General features: G+C 37.8%; 2 protein-coding genes across 2 annotated transcripts in view; one reads left to right on the plus strand and one right to left on the minus strand.

Moving 5' to 3' along the window:
- Positions 1 to 3,786: 3,786 nt before the first annotated feature.
- LOC125498672 (uncharacterized) lies at positions 3,787 to 5,414 on the minus strand. The gene is made up of 2 exons (XM_048646924.1): positions 5,291 to 5,414; positions 3,787 to 4,379 (listed from the first exon to the last, which is right to left on the minus strand). Exons 1-2 carry the CDS (start codon positions 5,412 to 5,414, stop codon positions 3,787 to 3,789), a joined length of 717 nt encoding a protein of 238 aa, XP_048502881.1.
- An 8,172-nt stretch (positions 5,415 to 13,586) lies between these two features.
- The window catches only part of LOC104896619 (ABC transporter G family member 7), a 33,810-nt gene continuing 26,624 nt past the window's right edge, over positions 13,587 to 20,772 (plus strand). Inside the window, exons 1-6 of the mRNA XM_010683383.3 lie at positions 13,587 to 13,971; positions 16,242 to 16,432; positions 16,514 to 16,664; positions 17,183 to 17,315; positions 20,169 to 20,370; positions 20,476 to 20,749. Coding sequence (XP_010681685.2) covers positions 13,705 to 13,971; positions 16,242 to 16,432; positions 16,514 to 16,664; positions 17,183 to 17,315; positions 20,169 to 20,370; positions 20,476 to 20,749 — 1,218 coding nt within the window. The 5' untranslated portion in view covers positions 13,587 to 13,704. The remainder of the gene's footprint in view (positions 13,972 to 16,241; positions 16,433 to 16,513; positions 16,665 to 17,182; positions 17,316 to 20,168; positions 20,371 to 20,475; positions 20,750 to 20,772) is intronic.

Here is a 20,772-nt window from a genome sequence, read left to right on the forward strand (position 1 = left end):
TGTCGGAATGTCTAAGGGTTGAATCTTTCCTTGAGGTCTCTTGTGTTCACTTTTGACTTTCTGGCACGTTAGCATTTGGAAACAAACTCAGCTACTGCTCTCTTCATCCAGGCCACCAAAACATCTTCTTGAGGTCCTTATACAACTTATCTCCCCCTGGGTGGACGGAATAAGTCGTGTTATGACCCTCACTCATTATCTTTTGTTTCAGCTCTTCACACTTTTGTGGCACACCACCTACCCTTATATCGTATGCTTCCATCCTCATGGATCGCAAACCCCTCTGCTTTGCCCTCTTTGAGATTTGCTTTGACTCGCTCAAGCTTCACATCCCCAGGTTGACTCTCTTATCTCGTCTAGAAGTTGGTTCGATGGTTAGGGCACTCAGCAATCTTTCTACCTCCCCTTCATGAACAACTTCTATCTGAGTCTAGAAAATTCCTCACAAAGTTTGTCGGCAACGACTAATGTATTCAGGCTATGGCTAGACTTGCGACTTAACGCATCAGCAACGACGTTGGCTTTACCCTCATGGTACTGGATGTCTAAGTCATAGTCCTTGATGAGCTCTAACCATCTGCGCTGCTCATGTTAAGGTCTTTCTGGGTGAAGATGTATTTAGGCTTTTGTGATGTGAAGATCACAGGTTACCCCGAAAGGTAGTGTCTCCAGATTTTGAGTGCAAATACTATGGCGGCCAATTCTAGGTCGTATGTTGGGTAATTGACTTCATATGGCTTCAACTCTCGGGACGCATAAGCTATGATCCCTTTTGCATCAGAACACAACCCAACCCATTTTTGACGCATCACTATACCATCATATCCTCATTCCCGTTAGGCAAGGTTAGGACAGGGCTGATGTTAACCTCTCTTTGAGCGTTTGAAAGGCCTTCTCACTGTTCTCATTCCAGGTAAACCTACAATCCTTCTTCATCAGTTGTCATAGGCTTTGCTATTTTGGAGAAGTCTTTCACAAATCTCCTATAGTAACCGGCTAAACCCAAGAAACTTCTTATATCCGTGACATTCTTTGGGTGCCATTCACTCACGGCTTTGATCTTTGCGATCTACTGTCACACCCTCCTTAGGAAATGACCAAAAATGACTACCCTTTCCAACCAAAATTCACACTTCGAAAACTTCGCATAAGTTGGTTGTCCCTGAGTCTGTAAAATGACTCTCAAATGACTCTCAGTTCCTCCTTTTCTTAGAATAGATCATATATCGTCTATGAACACAACGACGAATTTTCGAGATAGGGTCGGAAAATCCTATTCATAAGGTCCATGAAAACTGCAGGTGCATTGGTTAACCCAAAAGGCATTACCGTAAACTCATAGTGCCATATTGGTCCGAAAGGCAGTCTTAGGTATATCATGATCAACAATCCTCAACTGATGGTAACCAGACCTTAAGTCTTTTTGGAGAACATCCCCGCACCCTGAAGTTGGTCAACAAGTCATCAATCCTAGGTAATGGGTACTTGTTTTTCACAGTGACATTGTTCAACTCTCGATAGTCTATACACAACCTCAAACTACCATCCTTCTTTTTCACAAAAAGACGGGTGCTCCCCATGGTGACATGCTAGGTCTAATATACCCTTTGTCAGTAGTTCCTCCAACTGGTTCTTCAACTCATTCATTTCTGCTGGAGCCATTCGATATGGGGCTTTCGAAATTGGTCCAGTCCCAGGTACTAGGTCAACGGTGAACTCTACATCTCTCCTTGGAGGCATACCAGGTATTTCTTCAGGAAAAACATCCTGGAACTCTCGGACTATGGGCACATCTTCAGGCCTCAACGGATCATCCTCAACTCTTCTCACCGAACACATAAATAGGGGCCATCCCTTGTCTACATAGTTCTTAAGTTGTAAGCATTGATCACCTTAATCCGGGTTCTCGAGGTATTCTCCTATATGACACTCTTTTTCCCGAAGGGTCCTTAGTTCCACTTTCTGCGCATCGAATCTATCTTAGCCATGTACTTCCCAAGCCAATCCATCCCACAAATAATGTCTAGGTTCGATAAGTTAAACTCTATCGATCAGAAGGAAAGAAACCCTCACCTATTTTCAATGGCACTTTTAGAAATCTTTTAGACCAGTTAACAGTCTCCCCAGATGGAATGACTATTGGCATAGAAATCGACTCAGACTCGACCAATGTTAAAGTTCTAACAGTTGCATGGGCAATAAAGGACAATGATGCTCCAGAATCAAATAATACTTTAACAGGAGTGGAGTTGATAGAAAATGTACCGTGACAACATCTCTACGAGCCTCTTCTTCTCTAGTCGTCATCATGTACAGCTTCCCCTTGCCCTTATCTTGGGAATTGGTTGCATTGTTCCCATTAGAGATCTGATTGTTGGTGTTGGTCGCAGGCTTGGAATAGTTAGAATTCCCATTGTAAGTACTTCCCCCGTTTCCATTCCCGTTTCCGTTCCCATTTCGGGCTTTGTCCCCATAATTCCCCTTCTTTTGGCCATTGGGGTTCAGTTTGTTCTTTCGAATAGCACTCATATGCTCTATGTCCCATTTCCCGCATTCTCGACATTCACCTTGTTACCCTACAAGTCTTTACCAGGATGGTTGTTAGGGCACTTTCTACACCTATACACACGCTCAGATCTGCAGTTATTGGTGTTGTTATTGCGGTTCTTGTTGTTGGGATTAGAGTTGTTATTGGGTCCCTTACCGAAATTCCTTTGAGGGTTTTGATGGTTTTGGTTCCCATTATGCTTTTTCTCAACTTCTGGCCCTCGGGGTTTGGATTATCTTTGTGTTTCTCACCAAGATTACCCCCTTCCTCCCTCTTCGTGATGGCATAAAGATGAGCAGCTTTGCCAAACACGTGATCTAGAGAGGTAAATGTATCTCCCCCCAGTCTACCCTGCAGGTCAAGGGTAAGTCCTAGCTCGAAACGTGAGGCTTTAGCCTCCTCAGTAGAGGCAATCTCCGGGGCAAATCTCATTAGTTTAATGAACTTCCGGTAATACTCCTCCACAGACATGGTCCCCTGCTCTAGCATCATAAATTCCTGAGCATTCTGTTTCTTAAGATATAGAGGGTAATATTTGTCTCTCAGGGCCTTTTAGAAGGTCTCCCACCCAAAACCAGGTTGTCCTTAGCTTGGGTCCACCAGAAATGAGCATCTCCCTGCAGATAGTAGCTAGATAAGGGCACGGTTTTCTCATCAGGGCAGGATAGGGTGAAGAAAAGTTTGTCGAATTCCCCAGCCCAGTTCTCTAATTCTTCAGGTCCCCCTTTTCCGTTCAGTACAGGTGGGTTTCTACGGGCAACTTTCTCAGATAGATCCCCATCACGGTTGTGACCTTGGGCTAGTTTGGCAGTGATTTGTACCAAGTCACATATCGATTGCTCGATATTGAGAGAGGTTTCAGAGGTGCCTCCCGATCGAACCATTCTGCGCTGAAATTAACATAATAGCTATTTCAGTGACTTACACAATTTTTAACTCATTTAACGATTACACATTGCGCATATAACCAGTTATTGCGAACACTTACTAAGTTTGTACTGACTTGCACTACAATCATCTGAAATAAGATGCCACAATCAACAATAAACGATAACACTATGTACGATTATTGAAAATGGAAATATAATGTTTGTAAAGGAATACCATATATATATAAATAATCAAGTAATGCTACTCACTAATCGGCATGCAAGCCTTATTAACACTGAAATAAACAAATGAATAAAGACGACAAAAATAAAACAAAAGGCCTAATCCTAAATATATGACCAAAGGAACTATGGACTAAGGCGGTGAGCTTCATCCTCTGATTCAGAATCCTCTATCCCCTCATCAATGTCAATCTCTTCTGCATCAGGCTCGTCGTCCTCAATGAGTATATCATCCAGTAGGGGTTCTTGGTCTTCCTCGGTGTCTTCTTCCTCGATAGGACCCTCTTCCTCAATGGGATCCTCTTCCAGAACATGATTTTCTTCCTCAACAGGGTCATCATTCTCAGCAGGTTCTTCTTCCTCAACAGGTATATTTTCTAGTGGGGGTGGCTCGTCATCATCATCTTCCCCATCTAACCCTGGTGCAACCTGAACCCCGTCCAACACTACAATAAAGGTCCTATTGTTTCTCTCATCATCCGAGACGTAGGTGACGGTCCTAAGATTTTGAAAGTCATCAGCTATTAACTCGTCCTCAAACGGTTGGTATCTTGGCCTCTTTGCAACAGGTGACGATGGTGGTTCAGGTATGACCCTTGGGTTCTCAGAACTCCCATCTACGGTCCTAGTTCCCGAACTTTCTCCCACAGATGAAGTAGAAGCGTTTTGACCTCTTGTTTCACGAATCCTCCACTCGTTCTCGCAGTATTTGAGGTCAGCTAGGAAGTGTTTTTAGAAGGAAGGTTTTGGTATCCGTAGGTATGCTTATTCCTATTGAAATTCCCCTCTACAGTCCACATATCTCCATACCTATGATGAACGAATCTATAGGGCTCTATGTCTGGGACATATCGAAGCATAAAGTGTATCCTGGAGCACTCAGACCGTAACCACTGCTCCCCTTGCATGATTCTATAATCCATGGCAGACTTCATCTTAAAAAACCAAACATCCCAGTCCCCCCTACTTGTTTCATCAAATAATCTGTACAACCTATGTCGTGAACCATCTGCGAAAAAAAAAGAATAGTCTAAGCTTTTGTATATAATAGGGTTTAAAAACATATATTATAGATATACATGTTTAGGAGCTAAAATGCTCATTTTAACTTTGGAATTCACAAGTAAGATCAAGATCATTTCGATCAATAAAATAATTTCATACTAAAATAAGTTTTGAGTCTACCATCAATTTAGACCTATCCTTGTACACTCTCTTAATCTAGTCACATTTGAAGATTTCAAGAATCTTTCACAATTTCAATTACACAAACAGCATATACGAGTTCAAGACACGAACGAAATTGCAATGAAATCATTCCTATGACTTAATGCACATGACATGAGCTATATGCTCCTATCCCATACTACCCGTTTTGAAATCGTTTTAAAACATCTTTGAAAATAGGAGCTTCTAGCTCTGAATCCAGTTTTGTAACACCCCTAAAATCCATACATGTCTACAGCTACGTCGCATCCACTTTAGGAGTGTTACCGCCGCGATGGAACGCAAGGCATAAATAGAAAAACGGTAACTCAAATCGTTGTCTCAAAAACTAAAATGCATCGGAATTAGAAATGTAAATACAACTCGGGAATCATAGATGACCCCTTTTATTCAAACCTCAAACCATTTAAGAACGTTTTATAAAATCCAGTAATACTTAATCCAAAATGCTTAACTTCAAAACTAAGACTAGCCCCCGTATGCTTGATATCATGCAGCAGCACCAGCACACCTAGTCTGCTTCCCATTGAAGCGTCAATGGTTCATCACAGGTCAACAAACACATAATAACACACAGAATCAGCTATGCTGAGTACGTAATGAACCATTGAAAATATATGAACATAAATGATGCACACATGAACAATGTGATATATGATACTACGTTATGTCACATCCTTTAGTCTTTCTTTATTTGGCATCGAACGAGCACCGTCATCTTACTAGAATCATACCAGCTACTTGAGTTATCAAAAATATAAGGACACTACTGTCATAACAGTAGGCCTGTGTAGGAGTGTAGGACAAGTCCCACACTCCCCCCATTGTTCATTACTTGTAGGGAGTCCAGCTACAAGTTATTGCCATAATCTTCTTTTACTACTATCTATTCTTTTCATAACCTCAAAGAGTCATTTACATGTTCTCTTAATTACAAAGCTCAAATCTTATCTCTGGTAACACTCTCGTTACACTATAGATTAGATTAATAATGCTTATGTTACACTACGATAGAACTTCACATCTCAATGCAACATATTGATTTCACGTTACAAACGTCTAACGAAACAATCACAATCAAATGTTCCCTATCATGCTACTAGGTTCCAATAAAATGAACTGCAACCTAATCATGATACTAAAACTTGGAATTAAACTGGTACGCGTACGTACCTTGTAGTGGAGAATTTTCGCTGTCTTAATTGAACGAGCCGCTTATGAAATTGGGACCTAAACCGTTAATAACAAGCTTTAGTGCTACGTCCTTGATAACACTAACAACTACTACGTACTAAGACCATAACGATCTAATGATTCGAATTAAACGATAGCTAATACCTTATTCAAGAACTTTCGTTACTTTTCTATTCTAGTGGATTTAACGTCTTTTAAGAGTCAAAGTTAGTGAGCAATTAAACTTAGTTAGTGTCATTAGTCCACTATTTTACCAAACCAAATAAGTCATAAGTTCAACCACGTCTTATGTACAGAAGTCCAGTCTTACGTCCAAGAATTAGGTCTCATGTCCAAAAATTAAGTCATATGTCCAAAAGTTAGGTCTCATGTCCAAAAGTTAGGTCATATGTTCAAAAGTTATATGTCCCACAAATCAGGTCACGCATAATAAGATGATAACTTTAACTAATACACTTTTTCTACGTCCCATCTTATTCAATTACAACCTTAACCAGATTCCTAACTTTAAACAGAATAATAAATTAACTAATTAATCAGTCTAATAAATTACTAAACAACTTTAATTACTAATTACTAAGTACAACTTACGTAATTACGAAAACAGTAAATATAAAAATAAACTAATAAAACTGATATAGTGTTAAGTACATAAATTATACTGCTAAAACTTGCCGGCAAAAGAACTCCGGCGACCGAAACACCACACCACACACGCGCACAGCAGCCTCGCAAGGCTTCGCTCGTCGCGCACGGACACCCACACCAGCCTCGCTGGTTCGCACAATCCCGACGCGACTCGCACAAACACTGACGCTCGCCTCGTCGCGCTAGAATCGCGGATCTCGAACGACCCTCGTCGTAACCGTCTCGCACCGAACCTTCTCGCCTTCGCACCCTTTTCCGCACACTCGAACCACACACACGCGACCCTCGTCGCAGTACCGTTCACCTTCCGTACAACACCCTCGAGCACCGCTCTCCTTTCGCACCAAAACCCTCGAACACCGCACAAAACCCTCGACCCTTCGCACCAAAACCCTCGAACACCGCACAAAACCATCGACCCTTCGCACCCCTCGACGAGATTCCGAGAAAGATTCCGGCGAGGGAGACGAAGAAGAAAGGGAAAGGTTCTGAAGGAGAGAGAGAGCAGCGAGATATTGATAGAAAAGAGAGAGAATCTGAGATAGAGAGAGTGTGTTGAAAGTCGGCTGAGAGAGAGGAGAGAGAAAAAACAGCTGGGGAAAGAGGAGAAGAGTTTAGGGTTTTCTGATTTCCTTCTCCTTTTCCTTTTTATACTCCCCTTCAACCCTAGGTTAAGTAAAATCAGTTTAACCTATTTAAAACTCCGAATTTTCCTTAAACCAACTCATATTATCAATATTTTATTCCTGTTATTTTGCAAATAAACTAAAATACCTCTTTATTTAACTTCTTTATATTTTCTTAATTAATACGAAATAACTCCCAAAATACGGAGTATTACAGGTTTAGGTGGTGGTCCCCCCCCACCCCTCGAAGCTTAAGTCAAGTATCAAGAGTGGAAAGGAAAAGTAGAGATAGAGAGAGTGAGAGAGAATTTCTACAGAGTATCACTAGTGGAAAAATGAAGAAGCGCGCTGAAAAAGGTCTGTAGGGCTGCGCTTTTTGACAGCAGCCCTTGCAATAGCAGCACTTCACTTTTTAAGTAGGGCTGCGCTAGAAAAGCGCAGCCCTTCCTACCCAAAAAAAAATAAAAATAAAATTTTTTTTTGACATTTTTTACTCATAATCTCACATTTTCTGAAATTATACAGAAGAGAAGAGAAGAGAAACGAAACGAAAATGAAAATACTAAACCCAAAACAAAAAAAAGAACGAAACGAAAATGAAAAAAAGGAACAAAAACTAACATACAGAAGAGAAGAAATTATAGATCTGAAAATACAAGAACATTTATCAAAAACAAAGATGAAAATACAAGAACATTAAACAAAACGAAGATGAAAATACAAGAACATTAATCAAAACAAAGAGAAGTATACAAGAACATTAATCAAAACAAAGAGAAGTATACAAGACCTATAGATATAAAAATACAAGAACTACCTCCAAACATTAACCTAATAATGTTTAAATACATAAAACAAAACCCTAATACATAATTAAGGAAAAAAAATTCGGAAAAACTTAAAATGGCTATTTGGAGCGTTAAACGAACTCGGATGGCTTAAAAAGCCTAAACGACACGGCATAGCAGTGAGTTTGACTCGTTGGCCCGTTCCGCTTCCGAAAAGGTATCACAATAGGCAATCGGACTCCGTCGGCATGATTAGTGCAAATCATTTCAGGCTTTTTGTCGCAACTTTTCTAGGAGTTTTTGAGAGAGAAGAGAGGATGAGAGAGGAGGAGGAAAGGGAGGAGGGACGTGAGAGAAGGAGGAAAAGTGAGGAGGGACGTGAGAGAGGAGAGAGAATGAGGGATAATATATTTTGACGAATCCCGCTTAATATTTGAAGCCCGCGAACTTTTTTATTTCAATTTTTTTTAAGAAGGGTACCGCTTTTCTTCAAAAGCGCAGCCCTACATAGCAGAAGGGTTGCGCCTTTTTAAAAAGCGCAGCCCTTCACTTAGTAGGGCTGCGCTTTTAGGAAAAGCGCAGCCCTTCTTACCTACAGAAGGGCTGCGCTTTTCCTAAAAGCGCAGCCCTACTAAGTGAAGAGCTACGCTTTTCTTCAAAAGTGCAGCCCTTCACTAGTAGGGCTGCGCTTTTTTTTTAAAAGCGCAGCCCTTTCTTTTTTTTCCCTTAGTGTATGGACACACTTTTAAAAAAAGTTACCTTTCTCCTGATTTCAAGGGGCTATTTATAGTTTTGGGGTATTGAATGCTGCCATTTGAGGTCACCCTAAAATATGGACACCTGATTGGTCAGGTAATCAGATCTAGACATGTAACACCCCGATAATTATCTTTTCTAGAAAATACATTTATAATAAATCTTAGAGAATTACTCAGGCATTATCGCCCGTGTGATAACGTTTCGGCTTACTCAGAATTTTGCAGCGGAAAACAACTTTCTAAAACAACTTTATTAAAACTTATGAAACCAATAACAATGTCAGAATTAAAACACACAAACTTAAAACTATTGTCTGAAAACATAAGCTCCTATGAAAACAACTTAAATGAAACTAATAATACAAGAGTCTCTCCATTCCAGATTCTCAATGAGATGCATCTGCGAACCTGTAATGTCAAGCTGTCTTCACTCTACTCCCCCGAAGGATCACCACAGGATCAATAGGCAAAGCCATGATCACAAACACAACAAGCACGTAATCAGCAAAGCTGAGTACTACATATCAGGCATAAATAATCCTAAACATGACACTACAAAAATATAACTTACAGGAATAAATAATAATATAAACATATAATAATCTGCAGACAACTCTTACTGAACTAGACTCTAAACTTTATTTCTTTCTTTAAATGGAATAGTTATTGGACGAGTTGACTAGCTATAATAGGAGATATGGGAGCTACCACACATTCCAAAATGACCTGCGATATCGAGGAACCTTTGAACTGAAAGAGGGATGGTGATCAACCCATTCCTAGAAGAACCCATGGCACGCTCACCATGTATTCCAACCCTTGTGTCCAACTCTAGACGTCACCAGTCTAAAGTCTAAACCTATTCTCGTTTCACTTTACGTTGAATATATTTTATTACTTGTGTTGACACCAACCAAGCAAATAACACATAACAAATAATCACACAATCATAACAGAATTCGTTTTTATCTTTGGATTAACAAGTGTTCACAACTTATCAATCAAGACTCCTTTAACTTCTTTTATACTTTACCAACTTACTTGTTGAACCTAGCCAACAATAAACTTTACCTTTATATAGGTATAACTTGTACTTACCAAATAAGATCCACGGTTCTTATAAGATAATAATAATACTCAAGAATCCATGTAAAACATGATTCAATCTAACTTACATTAATTCACTCACGAATTAATAAAACTTGACTTATTTTGCTTGCATCAAACTTCCATACAAACATTTATAATCATAAATACTTCTAGTTTACATGTAGCACACAGCAAATAACATGTAAAACAATTCCAGTAATCATATATATGAACAAATAAAGTCCTATACATGATACTAATAAATAAAACATTCTTAGAGCATGCTTCTAAATCACATAGCACGTAGACGATGTACGTACCTTGTATAAACAAATTGGTAGGCCACTTTTACACGCTAAAAGTCTCCCACTACGAAATCTCCGCCTAGAAAATAAAATAATGAAATAAATATCTCGAACTAAAAATTTACAGCAACTTTAAAACGATCAAAACCCCCTTAAACGTGTTTTAAAATCGTTTTTACATACCAAACTATCGTTATTTTTAATCCCTAGTATAGTACAACTATTCTAGTGATTAAAAATCATTTAAAACCCTCAAAATACTTATTTTCTGAAATTACAGCACTTATAAAATTTAATAAATCTTCTGAAAATATATTCAATACATATAAAATTATATACTAACCAAATCTCATGATTTATGCTTTATATTATAGTTTCTAGTAATTAAAAACCCTAAAAACTATAAATTTCATGATAAAACTAAAAATAACTTAATATAATAAATCTGAAATTTATTATAATTATATATATGATAGTCGAAATTCATATTGTATATAAAACAATAATTTAAATTGTAAACATGCTAATTAATAATAAAATAATATAAAAATTAGTACTTTAATGGAAATCTTGAAGAGGAAGAAAGAAAAACAACCACAACAATGGAGGAAGGAAGGGCCGAACAGCAGCAGCCACGGAACAAGAAACCGGCGGTCAAGTTTCGGTCCTCAAACAAAGATTGGTGACGTTTCTTGTTGAACAAGAAACGTTACTTGAAGAAGAAGAAACAACTTTTGAGGAAAAACGAAGAATGACGCACAAAGGAGAATAGAGAATGAAAGTGCCGAGTGAGAGAGGAGGATCACGTGGAAGGAGGAGAGAGAAATAAAGTGTGTAGGGTAAAATTTGGGTTTATTAGGATATTTATATAGAGGCTTTACTTTTGGGTTTAGGAAAAGAGACTTTAATTAATGAAACTTTGATGACTAATGAATGGGCTCTTTGGACTTTAGTCATCAAATATCTTTCCCTTTTTATCACTTTTGGGCTTTTGATTCCATTAAGCTTCCTTTTCAAATATACTTTTAGTAATTAAAACTCTTATTAAAACATGCTTAATTAAAACATTACAAATTTTATTAAGCTATGAAAAATATTTTTAGTTGACTTTTAAAATAGTCAACCCTTTTTAAAAGTCAAATCATTTTCCAAACTCATTTGGATTTAAATATAACTACATAAATACTTTAATATATTTATGAAAATTCTTTAAAATTGTGGGGGATTACAAGACACGTGGCAGGCAATGAGGTAAATACCAACCAATCATATGCAACCATTTTTTGGAATTTGGGCGTGTTCGAAAATATTATAATAATAAAAAATTAATACCATAATAATAATCGAAAATATTAAATTATTAACAATTATTATAATACTAATGATAATAAAAATTATAGTGATAATAAATAATAATGATTATTCTTTGAAGATTAAGGGCGTGTTCGGCAATAACTTTTAGTGTTTGGACTAAGTTAATACTCTAATTATGGTGAAAAGTTGTGCTTGGAATAGCTTTTAACTGCCTTCGAACTAGCAATTTGGAGAAGCTATAAATATTAGCTTTTGGGGGGGTAGAGGTAGCTTTTGGAGTAGTGTTTAAAGATTGTATATAGTTTATTTTTGTTATTTCTTAAAACTAATAGCTAATTTTATCGAACACTAATTATCATAAAAGCTATTTTCATACTCAAATTCTAACAACTAATATCTTACAGTTTACAACTACTGACCACTACTTTTACTGAAGGAATATGTCCATAGACATTCCCGACAATCACTAAATATAATAGGAATTATTATATAGATGACGAATTACGTTAGTATAATAATCACATTTACTTGCTAGAGAATAAATGATGGTTGGTGGGATAATATTGATTAAACCTACGACTAAACTAATCTCATCCCCTATGAGGTCATACTTTGTAGTAACCAATCACTGAAAGAAAACCGGCCAAAGGAAATCAGGGTTGGACTAGGTCTTTCACTAAACATATTCTCCTACTATGATAAAATGATATAATAAGAGGATCGAATAAAGTGTTCAATTAATCATTAAGTTTCAAACCAAAAAATAGAGAGAAGCCATATTTTTCTCCCTTGAAAAATCCGGCCACCCTCCCTTTAAAGCAAGAAAGTGCAATATGTTCACCCTCTTTTGTTATAGCAAACGTGGTATTTCAATTATTGCTCATGGACTAAGTAGAGGGACAACAATTAGTGTTCTTTGATCTGTAACCCTTGTAATACTGTGGAAAATACGGCATAAAGGTTGTACAATATTTTCCTTGTGATATGATTTAATTTATGTTATTTATGATAGATTTTAGGAAATTGTTTACTGAAATTCCGTTATATATGCATGTATATTCTAAATCTACAACTAACAACTACCTAAACCACACCCTTAATAGTATTACCCGTTGAGAGTGCCCAAATTAGTACATACACACCTCCGAAATGATGAGCACCATACGCACGATAAATATCAAGCACTAGATTAGGAATATAAATACCAATGACGATGAACATGTACTAACAGAGATGTATATATGTTCATTTGACTTGTTAGCCATATACATGTATTTATTTGACTTGTCATTCATGTACATTTGGCTTGTTAGTATGGATGGAAATGGATGATGGATCATCCATCATCCGCTTAACCCGATTTTATCATGCGGGTGAAAATCCGAATTAAATGGATGAAAAGCAGGTGATGGATGCGGGTGAAGTCTTTTCCACCCGTCACCCGACCCATCACACGCTTAACACCCACCCATCATCCATATTATCAATTACACATGTTTATTTACTTACTTTATTCAACTTTTTAGTAGTAAATTTTACTAAATATGTATCCTATGATATACTTTTTTGTAAAATTTGTAATATATCTCCTCATTCCTTAAGCACCTGACCCATCCGTTCAACCGGTAGATGACGGATGGATGGATGCGAGTGGAATGGATGGATGCGGGTGTCAGATACGAGTAAACCCCTACCCGTCCCGAACCTCGATTCATTTCTATTCCTCTAGACATGTATATATATGCAGTTATGCACAACATGCTTTACGTATAAACGTGTGCATCATCTGGACGTTATTGAGAGTGACCTCTATCGGTGCTCTGATCTCCCGTTGCCATAAAAGAAGAACCCAGTCACACGGTCACAGGTCTGATTTTGAATGTTGATGGGTGATGGGCAAATCTTATCCTGGAATCCAACACGTGTTTGGACGTTCAGCCTTGTTTTATCTGTTGCCAGTTTGCCACTAGATTTTAGCAGCAAGCAAGACAAAAACTGTACACATTCACTTTCGTCTAATCGTCTTTCTACTTTCTAGCTATGCAAATGCAGCTCCACTCTCCCTTTTGCGAAGACAAACTTTAAAGAGAAAAAAATGGTGGTGATTGGCGGGAAGAGAGTGGGGGAAATCGTCGGAAGAATCGGCGGAAATGGCGTCGGTCAAATTCTGGTTGCTGTCGCCGCCGCTCTCTTCGTCCGCTTATTTTCCGGCCCTGGTCCTGCGTTGTTGCCGGAGAATGATTTCGACGACGACGATAAAAACGATAATTCCGACGAATTTACGGTCGACGGTAAAGTTTTTCCGGTGACAATTCGTTGGAGCAACCTCACATGTTCACTTTCCGACAAAAAATCTAATTCAGTTAATCTCACTAAACTCTTCCTTTTTTGAGTATTTACTCCTTAGTTGGTTTGAATTATTATTATTATGCTTGCTAATTGCTATTATTCTTTGTCTCTTATTGAATGTTGAAACTTGAGAAGGAGATTTTTATAGTTTCTGAACTACTTTGTTTGGATAGGAGGAAATGAAGGGAAAGGGACGGAACAAGTTCCTTTGTTTGGATAAGAGATTGAGGAGGTAAGGAAGGGAAGAGAGGGGACTAGTTCTTTTGTATTGATGAGGGATTGGGGATCCATTTTTGGTCACTTCTGAACAAACATCATCCTTGAGAGCTCTCTTGTTGTTGTTACTATCCAAACAAAGTACTGTTAGAGTTCTGTTGATTAAGAAAAATGAATTAACTTTTGAACTTTACTAAAATATTCTTGCCTCAATTCGTCATTTTGGTTCTTTGAAAAGAACAAAAAGAAGATTTAATGGTTATCCTAGGACAATGGGTCAGGGTGTTGTGGTAAATTCAAGTGCAATGAATTGTTTACTGAAGTTTCTTTAAAATTATGGATAGTTTTATAAGTTATAAGTGATAGTTTGTTAGTTGTGCTTGTGATTTTTGAGATTGCAGTTTAACTGGAAACAAGTTTTAGAGTCCAAAAAAGTAGGTTATTTTAGTTCTTACTTTACAAAGTTAGCATGATTTTCTTGAGTATGATGAATTTCAAGTTCATTCTACAGCTTATGTATTATAACATTTTGAATCTTGGAAGATGGCTTTAATACTGAACATGCCCGGAATAAGTAGTATATATCTGAAACATGCAGATGATGTGGTAGAAATTACTCAATCATTTTTCTTATAGTACTAATATTTGCAATACTGACGCTTTACCCTCCTTTTTTTGGGTGACACGACTGCCCATTACAGTATCACCTGTTTTGAATATTGATCAAACGTGTTGTTTTGGTTAGTGCTTTTACTTAATGAGCATGTTCATTACTCAACGCTTCATTTAGTTGGATAAACAGCATTCTCAATGGAAAATGATTTTCCGTAGAAAAACACTTTTCTGGGGAAAATGTAATTCTGTATTAGTTTTTCTGTGCTTGGTTCCTTGCATGTTAAGTTAGATAGAAAAGAAAGAATGAAATGGAAGGGAGAGGATAGATGAGAGGAAGGAAAGAGGAAGGTGAGGAATAGGGAGAAAAATGTGGCATTGCTTTTAGGAAATATTTTCCACCATGCGGGAAACCATTTTCCACTCTTCACAACCAAATAAATAATGGGAAAATCACTTTTTCTAGAAATGACCCCCCCCCCCTTAACCAAACTCTCTCGTAGTCTAAGACTAGACCTTGTAAGCCTTCAGCATAAACTTCTCCGTCTATCATATATATTGGATTCCTCAATTTCTCTAGTGGCTGGCAGCTTCTGTCTAGCCATAAACGATGGATACTAGGTGCTGTGCCGTGTGCTTATTGATATGTGTAGTGTTGTAGCTAACGCGTTAAGTATCCCTCCTGAGGAGTACGTTCCAAGTGCTATTGCTGTTCAGATTATGGAGGAACTTTAGGGAGCATGGATATGGAGATCATGTGTGCTTTCCGTAATGCAAATTGCGCCTAAAAAGTGGGCGGGTAAAGATTTATTCCTTTTCCTAGGAAGACAGACTAAGAGAGAGGGTGAGAGCATTGAACGAAGTATCTTTCCAATTTTATCAGATGTCTCTGAACTCCGAAGAGACATTGAACGAAGTATCTCAATGCTAGGCATGCTAGTTCGAGGCGCTAGTGTCTTGCAACCTCGTAAACCCAATAGTTATGTGTATACAAGGGAGCATGTATATTTGGCTTAGGGCTCTTCCTATGTGTTTTACATATAAGAAAGTAGAAACATATACACACACTTCAGGTTGATTTGCTGGCCTTCTTTCCTATCTAAATTTAGATTTTGATCTCAAGTACGTTTAGTGATTCGGATGCATCTATCAAATAATTTTTCTTTTCCTTCCCTTCCGTTTTACATTTGTTCCATAAAAGTGGTTCGATTTAATTAAAAGTGTGGTGGAAAGTTATTGTGTCGAGTAAGAATTTCATACACTTGTCGAATGGTCAGAGTGTACGATGTATATACTCGAGACAAAGTGAAGAGTCGACGTAACATATTACATGGCAAATGACAACAAGATTCAATTGTTTATTTCTGTTTGGGCAGCAAAATTTCTCGGATAGTTGTCTTGCTTGATTATTTGATTTTGATGAATGGTTATATCATTCTAAGCTTAACTATGTAGGTAAGATTTCTGTTGAAAGATGTTAGCGGGGAGGCTAAACCTGGAAGGTTGCTGGCAATAATGGGGCCATCCGGGTCAGGGAAGACGACGCTTCTTAATGTTCTAGCTGGTCAACTTGCAGCGTCATCCAGGTTAAGTTTATCAGGTCTTTTGGAGATCAATGGAGATCGCAAGTCAAAGAAATCTTACAAGTATGAGCTTTTATTGAACAGTTCCTTTTGAAATTATTTGGATTTCTTTTCTATCTTGATTTACGTGTGTTCTTGTCCTAGGTTTGCTTATGTCAGGCAGGAGGATCTCTTTTTCTCACAGATGACTGTGCGTGAAACTCTGTCTCTTGCTGCAGAACTCCAGATTCCACAATTGTCTTCAACAGAAGAAAGGGATGATTATGTTAATGATCTCTTGTCTAAATTGGGCTTGGTAAGACTAATGCTATTGTTATTTTGTCAATTCCCACGGATTACTTTGCAAGCTTATTGAAGGAGAATTCAGATGGTTATCCTTTTTCCTTAGTTTCTTCATCTGACTTATGTCTGTTCCTTTTGCCTGATATACACCATAACTTCCTAAAACTCCTTTTCCTTGACAAATGCACTTTTGATTCATTATTGAGTGCTTCTTTCTTAATCGGAGAACGCATTAGGTTCTTACCTAAACCGGTAGGTCTTTGAGCGATCTTCAAACACGAGTTTTTAATTGAAATGACACGTCTGCACTAGGCTGCGTTCATTTGGCTGCCTATACTCTGTTACAGGCAGGCACCTGATGAGAGATATTGCTTGGTGTTTTGAGTTTAACTGTATCTGGATCTGTTGTAGGCTCAGAGCCATACGAATCTGAACCATAATTTAAGACATTGTGTTTTTAGCATAATATGAACTTAATATGAAGGGCCCATATTAAAAATTGTTGTTTCCTGTTTTGAACTTTTCCCAAAGGTCAGTTGTGCAGATTCAATTGTTGGTGATGCAAAGGTGCGCGGTATTAGTGGTGGTGAAAAGAAACGTTTGTCTCTGGCATGCGAACTAATTGCAAGTCCTTCAGTCATATTTGCAGATGAACCGACAACTGGTATGCATGCTTCATCTTCATTGTACAAGCTTACAGCTTATTCTTTTTAGTATGATCTAGGGGTGGGTTATAGATCACTAACCTTAATCTTAAATATTTAATACGAGTCCAGCAGTGTGAAAGTAACTCTCATATTTCCCTATGGTGCTTATAGATCACTAGCCTTAATCTTAAACTTTTAATACGAGTCCAGCAGTGTGAAACTATGTTCCATATGTCCCTATGGTGCTGTTTTCTACTAAATATGAAAATATATTTCTTAATGGACACAGCTAGACTTCATCACTCCAATTTTTTTTTGAAAAATCTTATTCAGTGTATCATGGTTGCGAGAGGTGGCATTCTACTTGATTGTAAGGGCTTGATGGTAGAGATGCTTTTGGAGCTTATTGCGGTTTGTATCGGATTTTCGTGCACTTATCATATATAACTGGGTCTATATGCATTTTATGAAATGTGATCTCAATGATAGTTTGCAATTCCATAGGTTCTAATTCTTGTAATAACGAATTTGCAAAATAGATATCATAGAGACAAGAGATTCGTTTTTCCTAACTCTGCTTCACCTGAATTGTTCACCTCTTGTCAGACTAAAGTTTCAATACCAGGACAACTGAATTTTTAAAAGACCAGGTTATTACAGGTGTTAGGGACTTTCAAAGTTCTTATTTCCACTACCGAGACAGCCATTTTTTTTTTTTAAAAAATCTGGTTAAGTTACAACTCTAGGGACTTTCTAAGTTCTTGTTTTGCGTACAAATCATGTCCTTCTCTTCACTCAAATGCTTCTTCTATTTACCTTCTTGAAGTGCTGTATTAAATTACTCCCTAGCTATATGACCCAATCCTAGTGACTTGAGGAGAGCTCCTTTGTATTGGGTAAATATTTGGCTAAAAGGTGTGTTATAAAGCAAATATGGGTTGTAATCTTCATTCTGTAGACCCGACCCTATCATTGAATCTTCGAGATAACCGTTGCAATTCGTAGTTCCCATATTTACTAGGACCAATCATGCTGTCAAGTGTCAACATCATTGCAATGATGTATTGGTGAGAGTATTTCGTTGTTTTGGGTGGTTGGCGAAGGCTTCTTTTGATGGCTTTGGGAGTTTCCCTATTAATTATATTCAGCCTTTTTGATGCTTATCTACCCATTCAAAGCGAGCTTCTTGCAATGGAAGTAGCAAAATTGTGTATGTAAATTGCCACGAGTTGATAGTACAGCATTATGCCTGTTTTTTATGTCAACTATTTTGTTGGAAGTTGCTGTGTCGGAGAAGCTGATGTGCTCAAGTCCAAGTGGCTGTGCAGGCTATTAATATATAGACTTCTAGTCCAGAGTTGTAGTCATAGATCACTTCAAATTAGAGATCTAGTTTTGTTAGAGGGCACTATATCTGTAGAGGGTCTGTTTTGTGTGATAAGGGCAGAGACATAATGATCCATTATAAACTCTTGTAGTTGCAGTTGACTTTGAAATGGCTGGATCATAGAATTTGTGAAGGGATGGTCTTATTTTAGGTTGTAAATGGTGCATATTGCTAAAGCAACCGTGTCAAATGCTACATTTAACAGCCTGGGTTGAATTCCTTTTGACATCTACGTAATTGAACAGAGATTACAGAAGAATTCAATCACTTTATGACAGAAGTAACTAACAATAATAGAGATATAGAGGATAGTAATCGTATTAACAAGGGAAAGAAGCCTTCAATATAATTTCCAGACCTTCGAGTAACTAGGATACTCCTTAGAAAGAGAAACCCGTGATATCTCAATGATCTCACTTTTTCCCGATCTCCCCTTATTATATTCTTCTCTCTCATTACATCATTCTCTCTGTAACTAACTTCCCTAAATCCCTTGCTGCCCTCTACTTCCCAAGTTTCCAATTACTGCTTTACAAACAGAATCTTCTAAGAATTACCCTCTTTGCCATTCTTCTATTATCTGGCATAAGTGTAATGTCTCATTGGCCTTGCTTGGGTGTGTTGATCCATTACAATCTTCGAGGCAGCAAGAAATTTTTTTTGCTGCTAATGCTACCAGGCTGGAAAATGGTAGATCTACAGGTCCTTGAAAAGCAGAATATCAAAGATTATGCTTTGCAAACCCTAGTATAATCTTGTAACCGATATTATTGTTAAAATTGGAGGCTTTGACCCTCTTTGTGAACTCTGTTCTTGGCTTTGTTCAGTACATTATGATCACATCAGGTCCATAAATTATTTTAATTTGTACAATGAGAAGTAAGTCAGAGACATTGCTTCATAACATGGTATCCTGGATTCGTAGTTGTTTTGAACACTTATGAAGTGTCAAGTTCTTCTCTGGCTTCATAGTCTAAATTTGATAATAGAAGTTTTTTGATGATTTCTGTCATATAAGACTGAAAGCCTGAATTCTTTGTAAATAAGGGGTTTTATATCCCATGGTTCGTCTCTGTATTTATGCATCTTACCCTAGTCTGCTGAGGGTCTTCTTTTCTGTTTGCAGGTTACCTATACTTAGCCTCCCTAGACCTTGCTCTCTAGTGTCTTTAATGGCTTGTCATTGTTATATCCTATTTATTTGGGATTGTAACAGGGCCTTAATGAATATACTCACATATGTATTTTCTCTACTATGGTCCATCCTTCTCTAAAATAATTTCTTGTGGTAAAAGTAAACAGCGAGATGTTATTATTCACTCCCAATGTCCAGGCGATATCCATGTGCTCATGTTTGCAAATGGGGCTGCAGAGTTGTCAACTAAGACAAATAGATCTAATAGTTGTCTTATGCGCACATGATTGCGTAGATCTTTTTTATATCTATTTACCTCATTGTCATGCTAAGTTTTGTTACTTTCAGGTCTTGATGCTTTCCAAGCAGAAAAGGTAATGGGAACTCTCAGTAAACTTGCACAAGACGGTCATACTGTAATCTGCTCAATACACCAGCCTAGAGGATCAATTTATTACAAATTCGACGACATTATCTTGCTGACCGAAGGTTCTGTTGTTTACGCTGGCCTTGCTAGAAATGAACCGTTGTCATACTTTGCAAAGCTTGGGTTGGTAGCTAAATTTCGAGCCATCTTTGGTTTTACTGCTGTGTAACATTTGGTATATATTGGTGTCAACTTTTGGATTTTGCCTAACCTGTGTGGATCAAACAGGTATCCTTGTCCGGATCATGTCAATCCTGCTGAATTTCTAGCTGATCTCATATCTGTTGATTATAGCTCATCGGAAAGCATTAACAGCTGCCAGAAAAGGATCAATGGTCTTGTTGAAACATTTTCGCAACAAACTGCGTCTGTTATATATGCAACTTCGCTTATCAGTGAGGATAAAATCATCAAAGGAATGAAGTTTGGTGGAAAAGCTTCTTCTAAGAGTGGGGGTTGGTGGAAGGAATTCATGTTGCTCCTTAAACGTGCATGGATGCAGGTATATATAGCAGGTTTTACATT

This window comes from Beta vulgaris, chromosome 6 (assembly GCF_026745355.1).
Source record: "Beta vulgaris subsp. vulgaris cultivar EL10 chromosome 6, EL10.2, whole genome shotgun sequence".
NCBI lineage: Eukaryota > Viridiplantae > Streptophyta > Magnoliopsida > Caryophyllales > Amaranthaceae > Beta > Beta vulgaris.

Bases quoted from the DNA above. Each gene is read 5' to 3' on its own strand.
- LOC125498672 (XM_048646924.1), bottom strand. From the start codon at position 5,414: ATGGGAAGCAGACTAGGTGTGCTGGTGCTGCTGCATGATATCAAGCAT. The intron at 4,380-5,290 runs GTTTGAGGTTTG...AACACTTCCTAG, and splicing joins TTATAAAACGTTCTTAAATG to CTGACCTCAAATACTGCGAG.